This window comes from Heloderma suspectum, chromosome 1 (genome assembly GCF_057233095.1).
Source record: "Heloderma suspectum isolate Gila_16-S chromosome 1, 16-S_ref, whole genome shotgun sequence".
Classification (NCBI taxonomy): Eukaryota; Metazoa; Chordata; class Lepidosauria; order Squamata; family Helodermatidae; genus Heloderma; species Heloderma suspectum.
Window position 1 is genome coordinate 199052420 of NC_139458.1, and position 22556 is coordinate 199074975.

The 22556-nt window shown below is 40.4% G+C and overlaps 1 protein-coding gene across 9 annotated transcripts in view; it reads left to right on the forward strand.

Annotated features, from left to right (window-relative positions):
* The window catches only part of GULP1 (GULP PTB domain containing engulfment adaptor 1), a 276060-nt gene extending 253751 nt beyond the window's left edge, over positions 1 to 22309 (forward strand). For 8 of the 9 annotated variants that reach the window (XM_084815697.1, XM_084815722.1, XM_084815658.1 and 5 more), the window contains 3 exons: positions 4491 to 4629; positions 9434 to 9528; positions 18506 to 22309. In XM_084815697.1, coding sequence (XP_084671823.1) covers positions 4491 to 4629; positions 9434 to 9528; positions 18506 to 18577 — 306 coding nt within the window. In that variant the 3' untranslated portion in view covers positions 18578 to 22309. Of the gene's footprint in view, positions 1 to 4490; positions 4630 to 9433; positions 9766 to 18505 lie in introns of those variants that run through there. The other variant, XM_084815680.1, reaches the window with a different exon arrangement.
* The last annotated feature ends 247 nt before the right edge of the window (positions 22310 to 22556 follow it).

A 22556-nucleotide genomic window follows, 5' to 3' on the forward strand; every position in this document is an offset into this window, starting at 1 on the left:
ATTAGTGTCTCCTCAGAAGTAACTCCCACTGTGCTCAATCAGGCTTGCCCCTGAATGCCCACATCAGTGCTTACAGAGATCCCCCTCAATTGACATGACACAGTTTAAAGCCCAGTTCCCTACGTGCTGTAAAGCATGATCTCGAGGCTCTGATTCTCCATTGTTTGCTTTATTGCCTTAGGAAGTCACTGCTTTGAGCCTTCATTATAGAGATCCTGTGGGGTAAAGTGGGGCTGGTTTCCGTCTTTGTGTTTACTGCTCTCTTTCCCACAACAAACCCATTAGTGTCTCCTCAAAAGTAACTCCCATTGTGGTCAATGAGGCTTGCCCTCTGAATGCCCATATCAGTACTTACAGAAATCCCCTTCAATTGAAATGGCACAGTTTAAAGCCCAATCCCTAAGTGTGGTTAAGCGTGATCTCGAGGCTCCATTTCTCCATTGTTTGCTTTATTGCCGTAGGAAGTAACTAATTCACAGCTTCGTTATAAAGATCCTGTGCAGTATTTGTTTGGTTAGAAAGGGGGCTGGTTTCCCATGCCTGTGTTCTCCTGTCCCCGCTTTCCCAGCACAAGCACATGTCTGTCTACTCTGAAGTAACACCCATTGTATTCAATGAGGCTTGAGGCTCATTGGGAGGCTTGTCTTACAAAAGCACACAAGGGGAAGTAACTACTTTGCACCTTCCTTACGGAGCCTGGAGTGCGGGGAAGCCTCTCTTATTGGTTGAGCAGCCCCTGTCACTCAGATGACGTTCACTCCAACTCCCACCCCCAGAAGGAAGTTATGTGAAGCCACTTAGAATGGTGCAATGTACACCCTCGTGGAGCCCTGCCTGGACCAAAAGCAGCTCCTACAAAAATGTGGGTGAGCCACTCCTCCCTTCTCCTTCCATTATCATGGAAACAGGGCTCAACTATCAGGGTTCAACTATCTCAGTCTGGATCTAACCGTTTGTCTTGTCAGAAAGGGGGTTGTTGTTAGAGAAAAAACAAATCTAAATGCACCTTAAGTTCACAGAACTAATTTTGTATTGCTTTGGATCCTCATTTGAGACCAATGCAAACAGAATTAAGCACATTTTGTTTGTTTGTTTGTTTGTTTGAGACATTTTAAGTCCCACTGGTTTTCAACAGGATAGACTGAAGAGTGTTGTCCATAATTTCCTGTAAATGTGGTGTATGAAGATGGGGAATAAAGACAGCTATTTATTGTGATGTCCTTCATCCTTTTAATATTGCTTGAATTGTCTTTTTCATGAAAACCACAAATGAATTAACTAAGTAAAAGTAATTTATACTATTTCCACATAAGGCTTGTGATGTCACGATCCTGATGCTCACAAAACAGCATTTGGAATCCTTTTTGATCTCTGTAGTTTAAGAGATCAGAGCCAAATTGTATTTGCTTGGGATTATACATCTCAGAAATACACTGGCTGAATTCCTTTGGTGTGTGGATCAGCAGACATTTATTACAAATAAAAAGTATGGATTCATGAAACCTAGGGCAAACCTAATTTGCAGTATCCAAATTATATGTAAGGAGCTGATATCCATTGTGGTGCATTAGATCAGAGCCTGCTGAGAAACCTCTCACAGGAGCTGACGCTAAGCAGTCGCAAGTCTAGGGAAGCTCCTTGCCAGTTGCGCTTCAGCAGCCGGCCCAACTGATGTTTCCGGCAAAGTCTGAAGACTAAGGCACTTCCTGCCTTGCAGGTTCCACGCCGGTGTCACAACATGGCTTGAGGAAGTGGGGGCATGTAGGGGTGGCAGAGAATTCTGCCACGGATCTCGGGGAGGCCGAATGCCAGCGCATTCGGCCCCCCGAAATCTGTGGCGGAACGGCCTGCTGCCCCCCATCCCCTGCGGATCCCCCCGGGATGAGACTTACCTGGGGCGGATCTTCCGGGCGGTGGCAGCTGCGGTGGTGGCTTTGGCAGCGGCAGCTGCGGCAGCTGGTCTTCTGACTGGCTGCCGCCGCCACCATTTGCAGTTTTTGTTTTGTTTTTTTACACACATGTGATAGGCTACGTAAGTTTTTACGTAGCCTAAAACGTCTGGGTAAAAAAAAAAAAAAAGCGTACACAAATGGCTGCGTTCCTTATTTTGGGCCGTCTTAGTCTACGTAAATAATTACGTAGACTAAGACGGTGAAAATAAGGGGAACGCAAATAGCATCCGCTATGCTATTTGTGTTCCCCTTATTTTCGCCGTCTTAGTCTACGTAAATATTTACGTAGACTAAGACGTCAAAAATAAGGAATGCAAATGGCGGTGGCCGTAGCCGCTGCCATTTGCATACACAGTGTTGTTGTTTTTTTCCCAGAGCCCTCCGCAGCCGGAAATCTGGCTGCGGATGGCTCTGGCCTGGCTGGGCCTGACCGGCTGCTCTGTGGAGCTGCCGCGGAGCACAGCTGGCCATGGAGGATTCCGGGGGGGAGGAACAGAGCGCCTCCCCCCCGTCCAGGATTCCGGGGGGAGGGACAGAACGCCTCCCCCCCCATAAACATAATCCGCGAACAGGTAAGTGATTTTCGTACATCCCTAGGGGCATGTGAGTTGTCTGTGGTCACCAGTGATGTCACAAACCCCTCTCACTAGGTTCCCATAACACTTGTGCCACCTACATTGTACATTCTGTTGATCCAGTGCTGGAGATAGGAGATATTTCCAAATGTCTTAGCATGAATGGGCATATTATTACCTGGGAATATAAGTGAGCTAGGAGAATGCTGAAACTTCCTCCCAGCATCTCCCTGAGATTCTGATAAACCCTGCTCCTTCCTCTCTTTTGCTGTGTTCTAGCTTTCAGCCCCTTATAAAAAAAAAAAGCCAAGGTCCTATCCCTGCCTGTAATCCAGGAAAAAAACTATCCATGATTTTGTCACTCTTTGAAGGGATAGTATAAGGAAACAGTGATTAACTGTCATGGAAGGAGGGTGTGTGTGTGTGTGTGTGTGTGAGAGAGAGAGAGAGAAAGAGAGAGAATACACAATACTGCAAAAGGCTAGTTCACACATATTTTATAAACTGAGTATTTTCCATGTGGTAGACCATGATAAATTTAGTTGCAGTTGTTCAGTGACACAAACTATGAAGTGTTTTAACCAAAGGAGTCCTTTGTTTCTGGAAGGGACTCCATTCCAAAGTGGGGAATTGATTCCTACACACACACACTCCCCCCTCAAACAAATCTGTTCTGATAGGTCTGCACAGCTCATGGCACTGGGAAGGGGGGCCTGCAGTGAGAAAAGGAAATTGGTAAAAATCACCTCCCCCCTCTTCCACCAGAGGGAGCCTCTGCTAGATCAGTGACTCTTCTGGAAGGACTCTTTCCATGTACACAAGGCCCCAGTGGGTACAAGCCAGAGTTCTGTAATGTATGAACACTATTAATATGTGAGAACCAAGACTGAGATACTGAACATATAGAATGGCCAAAGCACAACATGCCAACAATCCCTAGATAATAAGAGGAACAAAAAACCTCTCATGTACAAATATAGTATGGGCATCTTATCTATTCCATTCCTGGTTGGAGATATGTGTAGGTCCAGTGAGCCTTGTTCAGTTATAACTTTAGTATGATTAAACAGGAAATCGTTTTGCGAAACGCATTAGAAACAGCTCAAATTTTCTCTTATTTCTCTTATTTTCTCTTATTATGTTTTCTGCAAAGTCAGTAAAATAAAGTTCCTGCGAGGGAAATGTATTCTTACTTAGATTCTTTTCTGCATATCACCCTTCCTTTTTCTACATTATTACTGGATATTTTGTTTTTAGGGCAGTATTCTGGCTTAGATGGCAGTCATAATGACAAAACGACAATCAAATACGGTTATTAATATTACTCAGAGATAAAGATGTTACAGCAAATGTTATTTTGCTGAAGCCAAACAAAATTCTTGGGCTTTATTTAGTAATGAGATCTTTGCTGCACTAAGAAAAAAAATAGATGAATAGTTTCACCGTCATTAATACATTGGTAACCCAACTGCAGCGTTATCACATAATGTCTTCCCAGCATTTAGAACAACTGCTCTGTCAAGCTGTCAGAATATTAATCTTTTTAATACACAAGATTGAGTTATTAAAATGAAATTGAAGTCGTATCTCTTAATTTCAGGCACTAGTTTGGTATGTTATGATTTATAACCTACTGCCCTGGTAAATGGGCATTATCTCTCTCCATTCAAAAGATGTTCATATTTCCTGCAGCTCTTTTATATCTAAAAGTCATTTAATTTCTGGATACACCAGATATGCTGAAAACATGAAATGCTGTAATACTGGTTGTGTGCGCTAAAGCTTTAGCATGTCTCATAAACCTTGGACTGCAAATGCTATTTCCTCAGTATCGGCTCTTTGTTTTCGCATGCTGCCCTGCTTGATAATGTAGCCTTTTATCTTCTGCATGCAAAAGAATTTTCAGTACTGTGATTTTTTTTCATGTGAAATATTACCCTAATGTTTATTGTCCTTATTGTAGGCAGGCAGTGTGACACCTAAATCTCCCTCCACTGACATCTTTGATATGGTTCCCTTTTCTCCCATATCCCCTCAGTCATCAACACCTACTCGCAATGGCACACAGCCTCCACCAGTGCCCAGTAGATCTGCAGAGATCAGTAAGTTTTGTAATGACTGACCTAATCTTTTGCTTATATATACATATATATTCATATATTTCAAGCAGCAAGAAGAATTTATTTACATCTTCAAGCTAAGCCAAATACAATTTTTGGAAACCACAAATTTATTAATGATAGCATGGGGTTTGAGGTATTTTTTTGTGGGGTTGTGGTGGTCATGTTGTACCATCTGTATGCATAACTCAAGTAATTCCTGTCAGTGAAGAAATTATACTGTTATTCACAGTCTGATCCAATTTTGCTCAGAATTGTAATCTGCTTTTGCTAATTGCCACACAACAATTGCTAATTTGTGGTATTTATTTAAATTTGCTTGTCCCCTTTGGGCTGGTATAAAATGTATGTTCAACTAAGCATGTACCAGAGTGCAGTGACATGGTACTAAAAGGAAAATTTAGAACTTCAGATTTATCATTTCATTTGATGCAATAGTATTTATTAAGATGTGTTTGCACATACTTTGCCAAACAGCAACAGTTTAGTTCCATGTTAATTTCAGGGTAACACTTCTAGGTTCTTCATCATGCCACCTCAGCCATGATTCACCTACTACTATTATCTTTGCTGAGGGGAAAAAGTAGCAGCTAGCCCATATTCCAGGAAATGAAGAAGTAGAATGCAGAAGATGGATTTTGTAAAGAACGCCCTGCAAAACTATTCCTGCCTAAAAGGACAGAAACTGATCAGATTCCTCCACACAACCACCCATATGGTCTCTTTTGAAGAATCCCAGAAATCAGAGAAGTGTTGCTGGATTTCCGAGTATGGACAAGTGTCTGTGATTACTACTTCATACAAAAAAGCTATCAAGTAATTTCTATAGTTATCTTCTGATGCTGTTGGCTGACATTAGCAGGACTGTGCCAAATGTTCACCAGTTTTGATTTTAGAGGTGAAACTTCTAATATGGCAAGGCACACATCCCCTTCCCTCAACACCCACTTAGACTGTGCAAGAAAAAAAAACACATTTGAAAAATCCTGTTCTAGGCCACTGTTTTCCCTGGTGGCAGCTGTATTTTTCTTCACAAATAAGTCACGCTAATGATCCGACTCAGTCTGAGAACACAAACAGGATAATGTAATGAAGCTTTGTCTGATGTGATGACATCACCAGATGTCAGTAAAGAAGACCACAGCCAGTCAGGTGTAGTTACATCCGTTGCAAGTGAGTTCATTTAAACAGATAAATTTTATTGTAAGGCATTTCAAAGAATCACTGACAGGGGAAGCATTTTTCAGCATTCTCAAACATGTCCTGAAAGATAATAAGTAATTTAGTTCAGCTCTAGCTTATCATATATCAGTTGTGTGCTTTAACATAATGCAGATTGCAACTCAAAAATTACTATTGTAAATTAGATGTCAGGCCTCATTGTCTGACTTCATTCTGTTTAGTTTGGGAATAGAGCGCATGAAGAAAATCTCTCAGGATGTGGGCCGTCTGCCCAGATAAGTAACCAGTGAGCTGGATTCTGTTGAAAAGAATGGGAAGAGCTTAACACCAGCCTGCTTGTGCCTTTTGGACCAAGAAAATAGACACCCTCTTTGAAAACAGAAGATTATTTCTTACGTCAACCGGGTTCAGTTTCAGTAATCAGGAAATCAACAAAATCTCCAGCACTTTTGGAATCTCTGAGAGAGATAAGGGACTTGCAGTGACTGATGGCAGGGCAACAAGTCCACAGCTGTTTTAGGCATTCACACCCTTGATGTCCAGAAATGACTTATGATATATATTCAAGCAAAATGCTGTAAGAGTGGAGGTTTTCAAGATCCAAATGTTTCAATAGAAAGAGCAACTACAGTCCATTCAGGAATGAAATGTTACCATTTTTCCTTTACAAATTGGCTTCCTCCCTACCCCCCTCATCAGAAGTCTCCTTGCTAGATTTTATACTTCATGTTTTAAGACCCTTGAGACAATAGCTTCCTTTGAGGCCTTCCCATAGGACATATTGAGGTCTGGAGACCAAATTTTCTTCAAAGAAAGATTTCTGCCTCAACTGTCTGCATATGTGCTGCTCTTTTGTTCAAAGGACCTTGGAAATGTACAGGTCATGCTGTCTCCACATGACAATGAATCTACAGGACTGGACTACAGATTTCTTTTTCCGAAACCCTACTGAAAAAAGAACTTGTTTAGAAACTTACATTTGAAAGCTGCTAATCACATTTCAAAACCAAGTTCAAAATATGAAAAGCCACTGGATTATCCATGCCAAGAGAACTGTATGAGAGAGGCAATAATGATGCCACAAAATACCTTAATTTAAAGTAGGGGCCCAGGGTCTGAGCTGTAAAATTCCTAGTTCAGATCTCACCCATGAACTCACTCCCTAATTAGCCTTAGAAAGCCATTATCTTTTAGCACCTTCCCCCAACAATTTGTAATTTGAGGATAAATAATATTAGCCTATCTTACAGGGCTGTTGTAAGGATGATTGCAACAGGCACTCAAATAGTGTGTTATTAATGTAAGGTACTATTATTATTTCTCAGAAAAGCTTGCATATGTAACATGTAAATCAAAATATCTCCCTGTTTTACCGAATGCGACAGTCCAGCACATGATCATTACAATGCTGGTCATTTTATGTATAAAACATAAGAAGAGCCATGGTGGATCAGACCAAGGGTCCATCTAGTTCAGCATTGTGTTCATGCAGTGGCCAACCAGCTGCCCATGGGAAACCCACAAGTATAGGAAAAAGGAAAGGAAAGGTTCCTCCTGTGCAAGCTCCATGTCATTGCTGTCTCCTAGAGGGACACCTGCTTTCACTGGCGTTTTCATGGCAAATTATAGCGGGGTAGTTTGCCATTGCCTTCCCCAGTCATGACAAGTATAGGACATGAGTGCAATAACACCCTCCCCATTCATGTTCCCCAGCAACGGCATGCAGAGGCATACTGTCTCTGATACTGTAGGGGATATATAGTAATCATTTATTTTCTTTGTACCTCGCCTTTCTACCAATAAATGGCACTCAAGGTAGCTTGTATGACTAGTACCCATTGCTAGCCTTATCCTCCATAACTTGGTCTAATCCCTTTTTAAAGCCATCATGTTGGTGGCCATCACTAAATCTTGTGGTAGTAAATTCCATAGTTTAACTGTGTACTGTGTAAAGAAGTATTTTCTTTTGTCTGTCCTGAATCTCCCACTGCTCAGCTTCATTGGATGATCCTGGATTATGAGACAGGGAGAAAAACATCTCCCTGTCCACGTTCTCTATATGATGCATAATTTTGTACACCTCTGTCGTGTCTTCCCTTACTCACCCTTTTCTTAAGCTCAAAAGTCCCAGAGGTTGTAACTTTTCCTCATAGGGGAGTTGCTTCTGCCCCTTGATCATTTTAGTTGCCCTTTTCTGCACTGATCCTTTTTGAGGTTCAGTGTCCAGAACTGAGCACAGTATTCCAAGACGGGTCACACCATAGATTTATATAAGGGCAGTATGATATTGGTGGTTTTATTTTCAATTCCATTTCTAATTATGCCCAAAGTGGAATTTTAGATTGTACAATTATTACTTCAAGATTTTTTTAAAGTATGAAATAGTAATTTCAGATTTAAACCCTAAGGTCCTTGCTCCTAAAAACTCCATAGCCACACAGAAAACATAACTGCATAAATGTCTCTTCTCTTGTAATATTGCTGAGGTTGATAAATCCATATATCAGACAACTTGATTTGTTCATATATTCTGGGATATATGCATTCAATACACATTCACTCTCTCCTGTTTGAGAGTAGAAATGGTTCTACTGTGAATGACATGACAGGGAGAGACAGGTGTTAATAGGTACAAGAGAGTAGACTACAAGAGAGTAACAGAAAACTTGCAGTGATGAGGGAAAATATAAATATGAGATGTTAGATCATCAGATAAAACTGAGTTTGTAAAGCTCAACCACCAATTTCTAGCAGATTATCATTCAAACCATAACGTTTTGGAAATGCAACATTTAAACTGACAATGTACAAGGTAAAATGACAAGATACAGTAGGAAAAGAGGGAGAAAACAAGAGAGCAAGAAAATTGTTATGAGCGATCCAGTGTGCTATTTTTTTTAATGTGCAGACATTTTTGAATTCACCTTGCATAAATCACCCTGCATAAATCATGTGATTTCCTCCATCTGAATCTTTTCTGATGTGGTACAGTACCAGGAGGGCTGTACCACCTGTTTTTGAACTTGTAAATCAACTCTAATTGCTAAGATTACAAGAGCTGTGTAAGTGGAATGCAATGCAAGCCAGGGCCTTTTCTTTTTTTGAGCTTGATACTTTGCTAAAGAAACACTGTATAGTCATTACCGAAACCAACAAGCTGAGGATTGTTTGCTAAACAACTTACTAATATTGTATATGTGTCAGCTTAGTGGCCACTCATGCAGACTTCAGTTTCTGAATGGCCTACAAGTGCTGTAGGCTTAAACAAAGAGAACTGTACTCTGTAGAGACATAGCCTGGAATTCCTGTAGATGTCCTGTGATCAATGCTGGAAACATACTTTAGAAGAAAATGAAAGCATGAAAATTAAATCAGTGCCAGTTTATGACTGTTTCTTCTGAAGGGTAAGATGTAATGAGATCTAGAGTGGTTGGCTTAAAGAACCACCCAAGTTCCGACCTTCTAGAATACAGCACAATACTGGCTGCAAGTATTGCTGTTTGGGGCACTTCAGTTGATGTTTTACGAGCCATCTTAGTGTCTTGAGTTTCCATGTACTCCACCTCCCATGTGTTGCTGACTCGTTGTTTTTTATTCTTTCTAGAGAGAGACCTTTTTGGAGCAGAACCTTTTGACCCTTTTAGCTGTGGAGCAGGAGATTTCCCTCCAGACATTCAGTCCAAACTAGATGAGATGCAGGTGATAAAATATTTACCATTGCAAAAAAAATGTTTCCAATACCATGTAAACATTGGGTTCTTAAGAGGGAAGTTAGATCATGCAGTGAGCAATGTGTTCATAGCCTGTGAAATGTTCAGTGTTGCAACAACAACAAAACAAGAGGGACTAATTCAGTCATGAACAGAGAGCTTTTCAACATCTATGGTACACTTTCTTAGCTTCCCTAGCAGTTTTTATGCTCTTTTATTTAAAACACTTACTCTAGAACCTCTTGCAGAGTTTTCCCAGAGGAAATATGTCTTAAGATCACTGTTCGTGCTTCCCCTGGAGAAGCACCACTGATTCCATGGGGCCACACGGAGTGTGTGGTTTGAAGAAAGCAAACTGAATGTAATCATTGTGAGATCACTGAGGCAGAATGCGCCTACCACAAAAGAGCTCATTACCACATTTTGGTCTTCCATATACTAAAGCTCTTCTAAGATGGATCAGATCCACCAAAATATGACATTGCAGAGCCCCTTAACTAGGTTCGATTGTAGCCATTTGCAGTCCTTTTTGTAGAATGCATAAAATGCCGCCTTCTCTCCTCCCGTGACCCTGGTATGCCAGGTTATCATCGCCGATCTTGCCTGGTGCCCAATGGGGCTTCCTAAACCATCCCAAATAGATGACTCATGATGGCAGCCAGCTGGATTTCCCAGCTTACTAAATCCATTTCTACATGATCACTACTCCTCCCATTCTGCTCCTAAATGGACATTGTTGATCAGCTACTTACACTTCATTTCAAAACCCACAGGATTCCTTGCCTATGTCTTTTCATTGCTGCTACTCCCTCCATTCAGATCCTAAATGTACCTTGTTGATCATTGGCCTATCATTAGCTCATTCTAGCATCATGTTGGGGTGGGCGTAGTGATAAGATTAGCTTTCTAACACCTCTGTAATATTATTCCACATGTACAGACTAAGAAACCATCCCAGAACCATTTTTGACGGTATACAAAATGAATCAAAAGATACCAAAACTCATTGCACAAAATATTTGTATCTATGTGAAGAAAGAATAGTATAAGTATCTTTTAAATCTCAACAGTGGAAAAAATGGTCATAAATTTAGACGAGTAAAAGCTCTTGCTTGCAACAAACTGTATGTTTTTCCTGCATATAATTGTAATGTCTTCATAATGCAAGGAAGATCATGACAGGAAACTCAGCTGAATATTCCTTTCATATTGTCTGGTTTCAATATTCAGTTTAGTTATGTATTCAATGTTTAACTTAAATTAAATTATTGATGTTAACTGATCGATCACAAGCTCTAACATTTCTTCTATCTCTTTGTGCTTTCATGGGGGCGCAGCGTCAGCGATGGTTGGTATATTGTTTTTACATGAGTTTCAGTTCATTTCCTATAAAATGTTGATATCCCTAATGTTTGAATTAGTGTCCAAAATCTAAACTTCAGAACCAGTACTGTGCTTCTTTAAAAATGTTTACAGTTGACCTCCTCTCACCAACAATACTCATTTATAGGCATTGGATCCCCATTTATTTTCACTTTTCATGAGATTAAAATAGGAGCAATTTCTTGCTGGCTCCTTTCTGTGTGGAATTGACTTTTTTCACTGACTGTATTAATCCAATGTGACATCTTAAACTATGGTGTGCACGCATATTATGAGAGAATTAATAGTTATGTTCAGGCTTGACTTGAAAACATAAACAAAACGCTGTGACTTCAGAGCAGAGTCACAGCATGGCTACGAATATGGGCTTTGCTGCTGTTCTGTGGCTCATACAATACTGGTGGTACTGCATGTGCAGTAGGAGGAGGTGTTCCCCACCTCCACCATGCATCATGTATAAAGCAGGCACTAATTCACAATAATCCTCCCCTTTCATTGGGAGGGAAGAGCCACTTCCTGCATGAGTCTTGTGGAGGAAAGGGTGTGTGCCTTTGGAAGGAGCCACACTGCCCCTGGGTAAATATGAGCCAGGGCTATGATTCATGTTTTTAATCACTTGCCAGCAGGTATATTCAGTATCTTCCCCAGATCTTTCCTGGGAAAAAAAAATCTATATGGACACCCAATTCTAAACATAAAGCTTTCCACATATATTTCTCGGCAAGAATCACTCCAAAGCACACATCTTTATTATTATTATTATTATTATTATTATTGAAAGAATGTTCCTGTACTCTTCAGCTCTGAGCAATATGGTAACACTGAAAGAGTGGGGCAGCCTTTCAAATAAGTTATCTCTGTGGCATTTTTGACTTAAAGATAAAATTAAAAATTGAAATTCTACGTGAATGAATTGTTCCTGAAACATCCCTACCTAGCCAAGAAACACTTATTATCTTGAAAGTTAACTTGCCGGAAACCTTCTGGCTAATTTTTACTTCATACAGGATAAGTTGCAATACTCTAAAAAGAGCCATTATATTCTCAGATCTACATCCAGAGAGATCCATTCCAGCTCAAAATGGGCAGATGGCAACATCCTTCAGCAAAATACTTACTCTATTTGCAAGTCAGCTAGAAATTTGATACAATCCGCCCACCATTTACTTGATAAATATTTTCTTTCCCTAAAGAAAGGTGATTAATGCCAGTTAAGGATACAACAAGGGCTCTCTTTCACAAGATACTATGCACACACACTTTTATATTCAACAATGTATGTATCATAATATTGGAATTCTCCCATGTTGTTGTGGGGAAGTTATCCAAAAATTTAGAGTATGCACACACAGGATTTTGGGTATCCCACCCATTCTCCAGGCATCGTTGTATAGCTTGTGCATTAATTTAAGTAATCCTGCTCATGCCCTCCAGATGAAGGAAGATTATTGCTGGGGTTAAGGAGATACCTCTTCCTGGAGTACATATGAACGTCAGGTATAGACGTAAGGAAGAGTCAAGTTTCATAGGACTTAGGGTGCTAAGATCAGCCTTTTATCCTGGCATCACCCTGCCTCATTCAGGGAATTTTAAAGGGGATCCAAATGACGTCCTCTTCCATTTGTAACCCTCCTTTGTTTTCCCACCATGTCTGTCTTTTTTCTTACCCCAAAAATTATTTTAAGGAGAAAAAGACAGAATAGCTGCACAGTGCCTTTTATTTGGTAGCTCTAGGAGCGCTCCATCTTGAAGCACCCTTATATTTCTCCTCTTGTTCCCTGGGAAATATTTCCTTTTATTTTAAGGAATGGGGAGCTCCACTATTCCTAGTAAAAAGTAAAAGCAGACTAGGGGAGAAGGCTTTGTGCATATTCCTCAAGATGCTTCACTGGCTTTTTCTTCCATAGCTTTTTCTCATGCATGTGGTTTGAAGGAAATTAATAAGCTTTTCAATGGACTTGTTTAGCCTCAGCTAACTAGTTTCTTCTGTTTTGAGTACTGAATAAAAATGCTTTCCTTTTCTTTTTTCAGCTGTCCAAAATTAATGTTATGACAGGTGCCTTTATGTTTCAAATTATACTGCAGTAGGTACACTGAATGAATGCTCATGTCACATTATTACTCCTATGGAGAATAACTTTCTTAAACTTACTAATAAAGGAGAAAATCAGAAGTCATGATAAATAGGTTTATTCAGAAAAGCTGTGTCTACAATAAGGAGGTCATTTTGCATGGTAAAATCAAATGTATAGAAGGAAACTCAGACCCCACTGATAGAAATCAGCAGTGCACATGGAACAGGGCAGTGATGATTCAGGTGTACTGCAACTACTGATGCACCTCAGAGCAGTACCATGATGTAACCTATGAATATCTAATACAGCGAAAAGAGGACTTGCTCAAATAGTCAATACATATGTAGGGCTAAGCATAAATTATGGTTTTGTTGCTCACTGTCTTATGATCCAGTAGGGCTTACCTCGTATCATTCAATTCTGTCAGTAGATAGTAATAATATGGAATGAGACTTGTTGACATCTATTGGGCTTCTATTTATTTACTTAGAACATATCTACTACACCCAGGGCAGCTTACAAAACAGGTTAAAACGACCATCCTATAAAACAATATAAAACATTACTAAATGGAGCAAGGTGGGATAGAACAGATTAACAAACTTTATAAAAGGCTTGGATAAATCAAAAGGTCATAATCTGGGACCAGAATGAAACAAGATTTGGCCCCACATGAGCTTCCATAGGGAGAGCCTTTTACAGATAAGGTGCCACTACTGAAAAGATACTCTCCCCATTTGCCTCCCACCTAATGTGAGAAGAAGGGGGACTCGGAGGAAGATTTTAGTATTGGGGCAGGTTCATGTGGAAGTTGGTAGTTCTTCAGAAACACATGTTCCAAGACAAGTATCGCTTTAAGGCAGGGGTGCAGAACCTCAGGCTCAGGAGCCAATCTGGCCTCCTGGTGTTTCCAGATAGCCCCAGCCCCTTCCCCCTGACCACTGATCATTTGGTGGATTCCCAGCTTTTGTGCAGTTTCTCCCCATTCTGAAAGGCCGAAATGCCTCTCCTACAGCTTTAAGCTACAATAGGCTGGTATTTTTGGTATTTAGGCTCCACCCATTTTTCCTTTAGCCCTGCCACCACTGGAATATGGCCCCTGAGAGCTTCTCTGAAATGGAATTCAGCCCTTGGATTGCAAGAGGTTCAACACCCCTGCTTTAAGGCAACAAACAATTCTATATGCAGTTACTTGAGAGCAAGTCCCATTGAACTCGGTGGAGCTTACTTCTGAGTAGGCATGTAGAGGATGCAGCCTTAAAGGTTAAAACCAGCTGTCTGAATTGTCCTTAGATGGACCAGTTGCCTTTAAAGTTTTTTTAAGACCTGCCAAGATGTGCTTCAAATGGTGGTCTTGATCGGCAGCCCAGCAGCTCTATTTTGAATGAGTTGAGTAAGAAACTGAAGCCAGAATGGAAAGTCAGTGGTGGACATCACATCTTAGATCTTTCAATCATATATCCTTGAGGCATCAGGAGAAAACTCCTAAAATTCCAGGGCCCAAGCAAAAGTGATTGTTCAAACTGATGGCTATATAGAAATTGAATTTGATCGAGTCGCAAACAACAACTTTCCATCACTTGCATTTCTTAAAGAAAAAGTTAAGTATGATTTTTAAAAGCCTTCAGTTTATTTAATGAAAGCTGAATTTACAGTGTGTTTCTCTGTGCTCTTGTTCAGGTGCGATGTTCTGAGGTCTCTAATCTATTCAGCTTGCCAAACAGCTTCATTGGAAGGTTAGACTTCACAGGGTTTGTAAGACTAGTCCTGCAGTTATACTATGATACATAAACATATATCATTCATATGGTATGTTCCTTTTAAAGTCTACTGTTGGTAGATAATCTGGCACCTCCGGATGTTTTGGAGTACAGCTCTCACAATCCTGACCGTTGGCCACACTGGCTAGGGTTTATGGGAATTGTAGTCCAAGATATCTGGAGAGCATCAAATTGCCTATCTCTGATTCTTAAATAGATACCATAACACTTTGCATCTATAAACTTTTAAACAAATCATCTTTAGTAAAGAAACTTAATTTCTCTGTATGTATTAGACCAGAAATGGGGAACGCATGGCTCTCCATTGGCTAAGGCTGATGGGAGTTGCAATACAGTAACATCTGGAGGGCCACATATTCCCCACCCCTGTATTAGGCTACTTTAGTTGCAAAGAGTTGTGCTATTTCATAGATCTTTAGGTTAAATAATGTAACAGTAAAAGGCAAAATAATGGTTAACACCCTGAGATGAAGTTCTACATTAATGGACTGAAATTTTACTGTAAGTCAATGGCATAAATTATTTTTTGATACTTTACTTGCATGAAAATATAGTTACTTGTGAATGATTTTTAAAGCATCATATAAATTTTTAAAGGCACAGGAAACTAATGGATAGAAAAAGAAGAAAAGTCGTCTAAAAGACCCTACTCACAATGTGGATAACAATGCATTTGTTATAAAAGCCACAGGCATAAGGGAAAAATGTCATTCCTAGCTGGGGCACCAATAAAGTTTACTATTTTTAGGTCACAATCCTATGTATGTTTAGACAGAAAAAAAGTCCTACAACTCCCTGCATTCCCCAGCTAGCATTTCTCCTGTCTAAACATGCATAGGATTACTCCCTCAAGGTCCAAAAGACAGCCTAAGAAAGGAGAGCTTATAGCATTAACTGAAAGCAACCTCACAAGACTTGTTAGTGAAAAGATTACAGTTCTTCTGACAAACCTGGGCTTTATTTCCTGTGATGAATTAACACTGTTTTTACCAACATCACAAGGAATGATAAGCCAGAATGGCTTTTTAAAAAAGTTTTGTAATAGATTTGCCCTTAGAAATAGAAACCACTTATAGCTCTTATTGTCCGTACCTACAAGTGTTGTATTCCTAATTAAATTGATCTATTTAATATTCTGAAAAAGAGTAATATTCTACAAAAGATAGATTGACCACTGTGCTTTACATACAGTTATGCCAATTTACCCAAACTGCTCCAAGAAAGTTGGGGAACCCTCTGGAACAGATTTTGGAGGGGCATGGGGGGTTGCAGGGTGGAGAAGAGGAGGGGAATGTCCCATTGCAGAAGTAGAAGTCTCCTCGCACTACTTTGGATATCACCCCATTTGCTCTTGGACCATTACATTAGATTTAGCCCAGGGGCATAGTTCAAAGGTACTCACCCATCCAGTAGCGCTGCTCAAAGCTTTACACAGGCTGGCTATTTCTGAATAGGGGGTAACATTCCGATGCCTGTCTCCCATGTTTCTGCCCAATCACATGCACTGTTCACCTACTAGAAGCACACAGCGTTGGTGTGCACACTGCCACACTGATAGGACTGGCACACGGGGAAATGGATTCAAGCATTATTTCTCACACATGGATCACTGGCATACACAAAAGCCTTCTCATTACAGTTGGATTACTAGGTTTGGGGTGCCTCCTACTTAGACATTATTATGAAAGTACTGTTAAAACTAATTTTGCCAGGAAAATCTTACCCCCTTTACCTTCATTATTCACATCAAGGTTAATGTTATATTACTTAATGGAATTTTTCCATCCACTTGTTATTTCAGCTGGGAATTATTAAAGGTTCTGGCAGTCCACATTCTCGAACATGTGCCTTATATTTTGGAAGAGGAGAGACCTGGTCTATAATTTGCTATAAGAACTGAGATATATAATACATGTGTGCTATTTTCCTTCATGTAACAGTAGCAAGTGTTAGAAACAGACTTGAACAAGATAGTGTAGCTACACTTAGTCCATACATAATACAAACATTAATCATCCCCTATTGTGTTGTCTTATGTGGCATGTACTTTGTAACTTACTTGTTTTTCATTTCCTGTAGCAAGAGATCCTTCGAGCATTTCCTACAACGATAAAGTGAGAAATAGACTAGGATTAATCATAGCTTTAACACTGCCTTTGTGTTCTTTTCTGACACCTGCTTTCCGTTGTTCCCAACTTTCACATATTTTTATTTGTTGGACTGAAGTGTTTGAGGTGTAGTCTACCATTATTTAAGAAATTAACTGGTGCTAAATGATTAAGTGCAATCTCAGGTAGGGATGGACTCCTTCCCAGAAATTTCACTAATCTGACTAAAACTCACCTACACACACAAAAATTCACGTAATGAGGAACTCCCCAATTTCCTCAAATTCCACATTGATGTAAATGTTGCTTACATGTCTTAAATGTTGCTAAATTAATTACTAATTTAGCTAAGGCAGTGTGCAAACAGGTAGCTTAGGTCTGATCAAAATATCATAAAGGCATCTATTGTAAACAATACAAGCAATTAAAACACATTAAATATAACAAGAGGGTCACACAAACATACAAACTGTTAGTTGCAGCCACTACAAGACAGTCCACATAAAAAGGTGTTACAACACCCAAAAGAGGCTCAGACTTTCGTTAAAAAGGTTGAATTCCACAGTCACAGGGCTTTCCCCAAAGAGCTTATGTCAACGTGTCCTTGTTGTCCAGAACCTGGGTGTATAAATGATTTAGGGCCACACTACCTGACATGAGAGACAGAGCTGCCTCCACCCTATGTTTCTTGTGATGGCTAATATGATTGCTTGTGATGTCTACTATATATGATTTGGTGTCATTGCACTTGCATCTCCCATCCTCCGCTTCTCATCATTGACTAGCAGGGCTGGGAGGGTGCACAGTGAGATGATATCATAAGCAACAGAAAGCAAAGAAAGACCGAGGGCTGAAAGCTCTTATGTTGTTCAGTCGTTAAGTTGTGTCCGACTCTTCGTGACCCCATGGAACATAGCATGCCAGGCCTTCCTGTCCTGCGCTCTCTCCCGGAGCATGCTCAAGTCCATATTCATTGCATCAGTGATGCTATCTAGCCATCTCATCCTCTGCCGTCCCCTTCTCCTTTTGCCTTCTGTCTTTCCCAGCGTCAGGGTCTTTTCCAGGGAGTTTTCTCTTCGCATTAGGTGGCCAAAATATTTGAGTTTCAGCTTCAGTATCTGTCCTTCCAATGAGCAGTCAGGGTTGATTTCCTTTAGGATTGACTGATTTTACCTCCTTGCAGTCTAGGGGTCTCGTAAGAGTCTTCTCCAGCACCACAATTCGAAAGCATCAATCTTCAGCGCTCAGCCTTCCTTATAGTCCAGTTCTCACAGCCATACTCATATCTCTAGTCTGGCCTATGGTCAAATGTCTACAAATCATGATGGAACATGAGGCACTAGTCATCTCTGATGAAGGTGGATCCCAATTTGTTACAGGCTTCATAAAGCCAGCTTTACTTTGAAGCAGAAATGACACTCACGAGGTATGAGTCTAACCGAAGGCATCCCACTTTTCTCACCAGGCACATCATGCAGAATATGAGTAATGGGTAACTTTTTGTCCTGGATCCAGTAGAAAAATAAAATGCAAGCAAATAGGCCATAAATGTTTTTAGAACTAAGTTCCTGTTTGTCAGGTAACTTATTTTATTCTCTGTTTTTCTTTCTCTGTTCCAGGAGGGGTTCAAAATGGGACTGACTCTGGAAGGCACAGTATTTTGTCTTGATCCTCTAGACAGCAGGTGCTGATGCCAAGAATAGACATTTGAAAATATATGATCTTTTTTTTAAAAAAAAAAGTTTTAAAATGTATTACAAATATTATTAATGTGCCAAAAATGTTTTTCAACATGTTAACTTTTGTGATGTTTGCGTCAATAAAACTGCAGATAGGTTCCAGTATTATCCCTGTATAAATGTAAAGAACAAACAAACACACATGTATATGAAACTGAAATGAAATCACGCTGCTGTTTTTCTTTGACTTCCACATTTTGGAAGTCATCTACCTAATGGCAACTCACCATGTGCTGAGAGAAGTTCTTTGAACCATTTGTGCATACCACTATATGTTGGCAGGCAATATCCTTTGGGACTATGATTGCAAATGGCAACACCTTTGAAAATAAAATCCCCCTCCATTGGTTTCTTCTTGCCAAAGCTGTAGGTGAATGTTTATACAGTATTGTCAGAAATCGCGGAGACACTAAAAATCACAGTGTACACTACACACAGACAGCATTTCCCTCATATTAAATTCCTGCTAGTGGACATGATTTAAGCTGGGCCTGCAGTGCACTCATGTGGCTCTTCACATAGGTGGCACCCCCTTTCATGTTATGACTGTGTTTTGTGCATTCACAGTATTCCTTGCATAAAAGTTAATGCACGTCAGAATCATTAGGATAAATTGTGTGCAGTTACTACGTTGTATGGGTATTATCTACAGATTATCTTTTAAATCTGTAGCTGTACCCAATATCCATGTACCAGCTAATTGTTAAAGAAAAGCAAAACAAAAAAAACCTAAACATTTTAAGACTTACGATAAAAAACGTTACAAGTCAGCTTTCTTTCACATTCCACAAGGTGTTTGCAATTTGTTGCACAATAAGTACATTTTTCAGTGGCAATTGCATGGTAAGTGACTGCCCATTTTCACCCCTGCATGTACATACAAGCATGCCCGTTGCTCAGAAGCATATTTAGAAATGGCGCCCAATACCCTACTCCTCAACACAGTCGCTTGGAAATCCTATTGGTTAAAATAACCAAAATAACTTAAAATGCATATGCTTAGGGGCATTGCTTTGTGCGATGGAAAAGCCTCCCTAGATTGCTAAGAATTGTTCATCTTATGCATGTCTTAGGAAACCCTATGTACTATGAAGTCAAACCTTCTATGGATCACAAGATTTTATTTTCAGAATGGTAACGGCCTGGGGAATGGTCTTGAGAGCACATGATGCAGTTCTACTACTGGAGCTTAGCTTTGGCCCTGTACGCTGTCTCGATGGCAGATAACTTGGCAGCTGCTGGGAGGACAAGTATGATGAATGGATAAATAATCTCATTCAGGGTCATCACGCGAAAATTACAGATCAATAATTTGACAGTAAAAACTGCGGGATGAATTAATAAATTCTTATTGGTAGGGACAGATTATCCTGTTGTTATTTGTGTAGAGTAGCATCTAATTGTGTCTGTGGTGGACAAAAGGAACAAACCAGAGACACCAACTTAAATACGTTATTAAATTGGCCACAACTTTATTAATTTTTGGATAGGATTGGCGGAGGCATAGGGCATGGATCCCACCATCGGGCAGCCCAACTGCTGTTCGATATTCCTTCCTGGCCTGCCTGCCTGCCTGCCTGCCTGCTGGGAGTGTTGGTGGTGGGTGGAAGGGTCAGAGGCCGACCATGGTGCAGACTGCTAATGTGAACCCCTTTCCCTCTACCCTGGTTCTGGCACACTTGCAGCCACCATGCTGGCCTGGTCTTGGTGCCACACACACCCAGATCCTTTAAGGGGATCCCTCCACAGGGATGCAGGGAGCCCAATCCCACTCTTCCTCCAAAACTGATCCAGCCCAATGCCTATCACACCCCGCAATTTGTGACATAATACAATTCCACCAAGACAGCACACAAATAAATAGTTCAGCTTACTTACACACAGACTAATCTCACAATGAGGAAGGCAAAAACCCTGCCCCCCCTTTCTTGCCAATTAGAAGGCACATAAAATTCCCTCCCAGCCCTGTCAACTGACAGCTGACTTCTGTCCACTGCAAGATCTACTGTTACCAAGGTTTGGGCGGGTGGGGAAAACAGCAATGGCGCCAGCCGACACATGAGGCCCCGCTCTTTGGTGCACCAGGCGGACCAGAGAGGGAACTGCCTGCTGCTGCTCCTGTTTAGCTTGTCTCCTCCTGGCCACACCGCAGCCGAGCCAATCAGCCTTTCAATTGGCTCAGCGTTATTGGGTCGCAGGGAGGCGCCACTGCTGCTGCACTTCCCTTCCCTCCACCGGACCTGCACGCGCCAACAAGGGCAGCTCCCCGGTAAACAGGGAAATCAATTTATAATGAGTGCAGGAAAGTTGGTTGCTGAGCGTCATTGTATTGCTGCCATATCTTTGTGTGTGTGTGTGCACGCGCGCGCGTACGTGCGTGCGTGCACACACTTGTGTGTGTGCATCACTAGCCTTCAAACTAGCAATAAATGATCATTTTGGTTGTGTATTTCTTGTATTCACCAATTAACTTGCTCTGTCATGTTTCCATTTTCACCATAATTTTGCTGTATATCAAAAAAATACAGCATTTACTTTTCTGGGAAAGTTTTTCTCTCCTGTAAGGATCCTTTCACTGAAAAAAAGACTAAAGATGTTTGGGGCGGGGGGGGGGGGGCATGGGAGAAAGAAGAGAAGAAATGTAAGAGATTATTTTGCTGGTTTTATCTTTTAGAGGGGAAAAAGAACTAGTTTTCTGGTACTTGGTTTGCAAAATATAGTTTTTGACCGTATACTGCAAGGTTTACACAGAAAATAGAATGCATTTATGCAATATTATTACCTTTTTAAGCTTAGATCCAGTCTTGGAAGATGCTTAAGCAGATGCCTGGACAGTCTGGGATTCTTCACTTGCTTAAAGTTAGGCACCTGCTTAGGGATACAGCTCCACTGAGATTTTACTATTTTGCATTGTGTCAAGTCTTCCTTCATTATTATTTGGTCACTCTGCAAGTATATCTATATCTGTGGCCAGAATCCAAAGAGGACTGTATGCATGTGCAAAGTGCTTCTGCACATGTATGGAGAAGCATGTGATCCCCTCCCCCCACACACTTTTGGCTGCAGAAGCTCACATCGCATTTAATGCCATTCCAGCGGGTCCCCTGAGTTTCAGGAGCAGCTTAGGGGGGTGGGTGAGGAGATGAGTGCAGCAGAAAGGAGGGCTGAAAATGTCCAGTGCATATGCAAACCACCCTTTGGATCCTGGCCTATGTGCCTGTCAATATAGATATATATCAGATCACTAATGAGTAGAGTAGGCTACGTTTCATAGAAGAAGTCTATAATTTTGTTTGTCATATGGTATTTTGCAATTTGTACAACGAGGATGTTTAGTAGCCACATTAATGGCATTTTTAAACAAATAGAATTTGTATTTTTATTGTACTTTAAAAAGCTTTACGTAACAAGCATCTATTTAGGGGGCATTTACAATGGATAGTAACAAAACACTCAAAATATTTGCACATTTTAAGATCTTACTGATTTTTAATGGAATTGATTCTACGAATTGCTAAATGTGATCTAACTGATCAAATCAGTACAAGAATACCTAAAATCAGTAAGAAAGTACATTTTTAATGAAAAGGTTTAGTGCTCTGGTTGAAATTTGTATTTCTACGTAATCTCAACTTGTCTGTTTTATTTTGCTTCAAATAAATGTTTTAAATAATTTTGCCTTATAGAACAGAATGTTTATTTAATACAAATACTCACTGGGGAGAAAATGTTAAATATAGAATAAGAGGACGTTGTGGTCCAATGCAGATCCCTGTATGTACTCATATCCCTATTCATTGTAATCGTGAGCTAAGATGAGTGCTTGGGAAAATGCTGCCTACTACTGATGCACATGCATGTATGTGCATCAACAGCTGTAAGAAGTATCTGCCCCTGATCCATTTATTTATTTATTTTACTGCACTTTAAA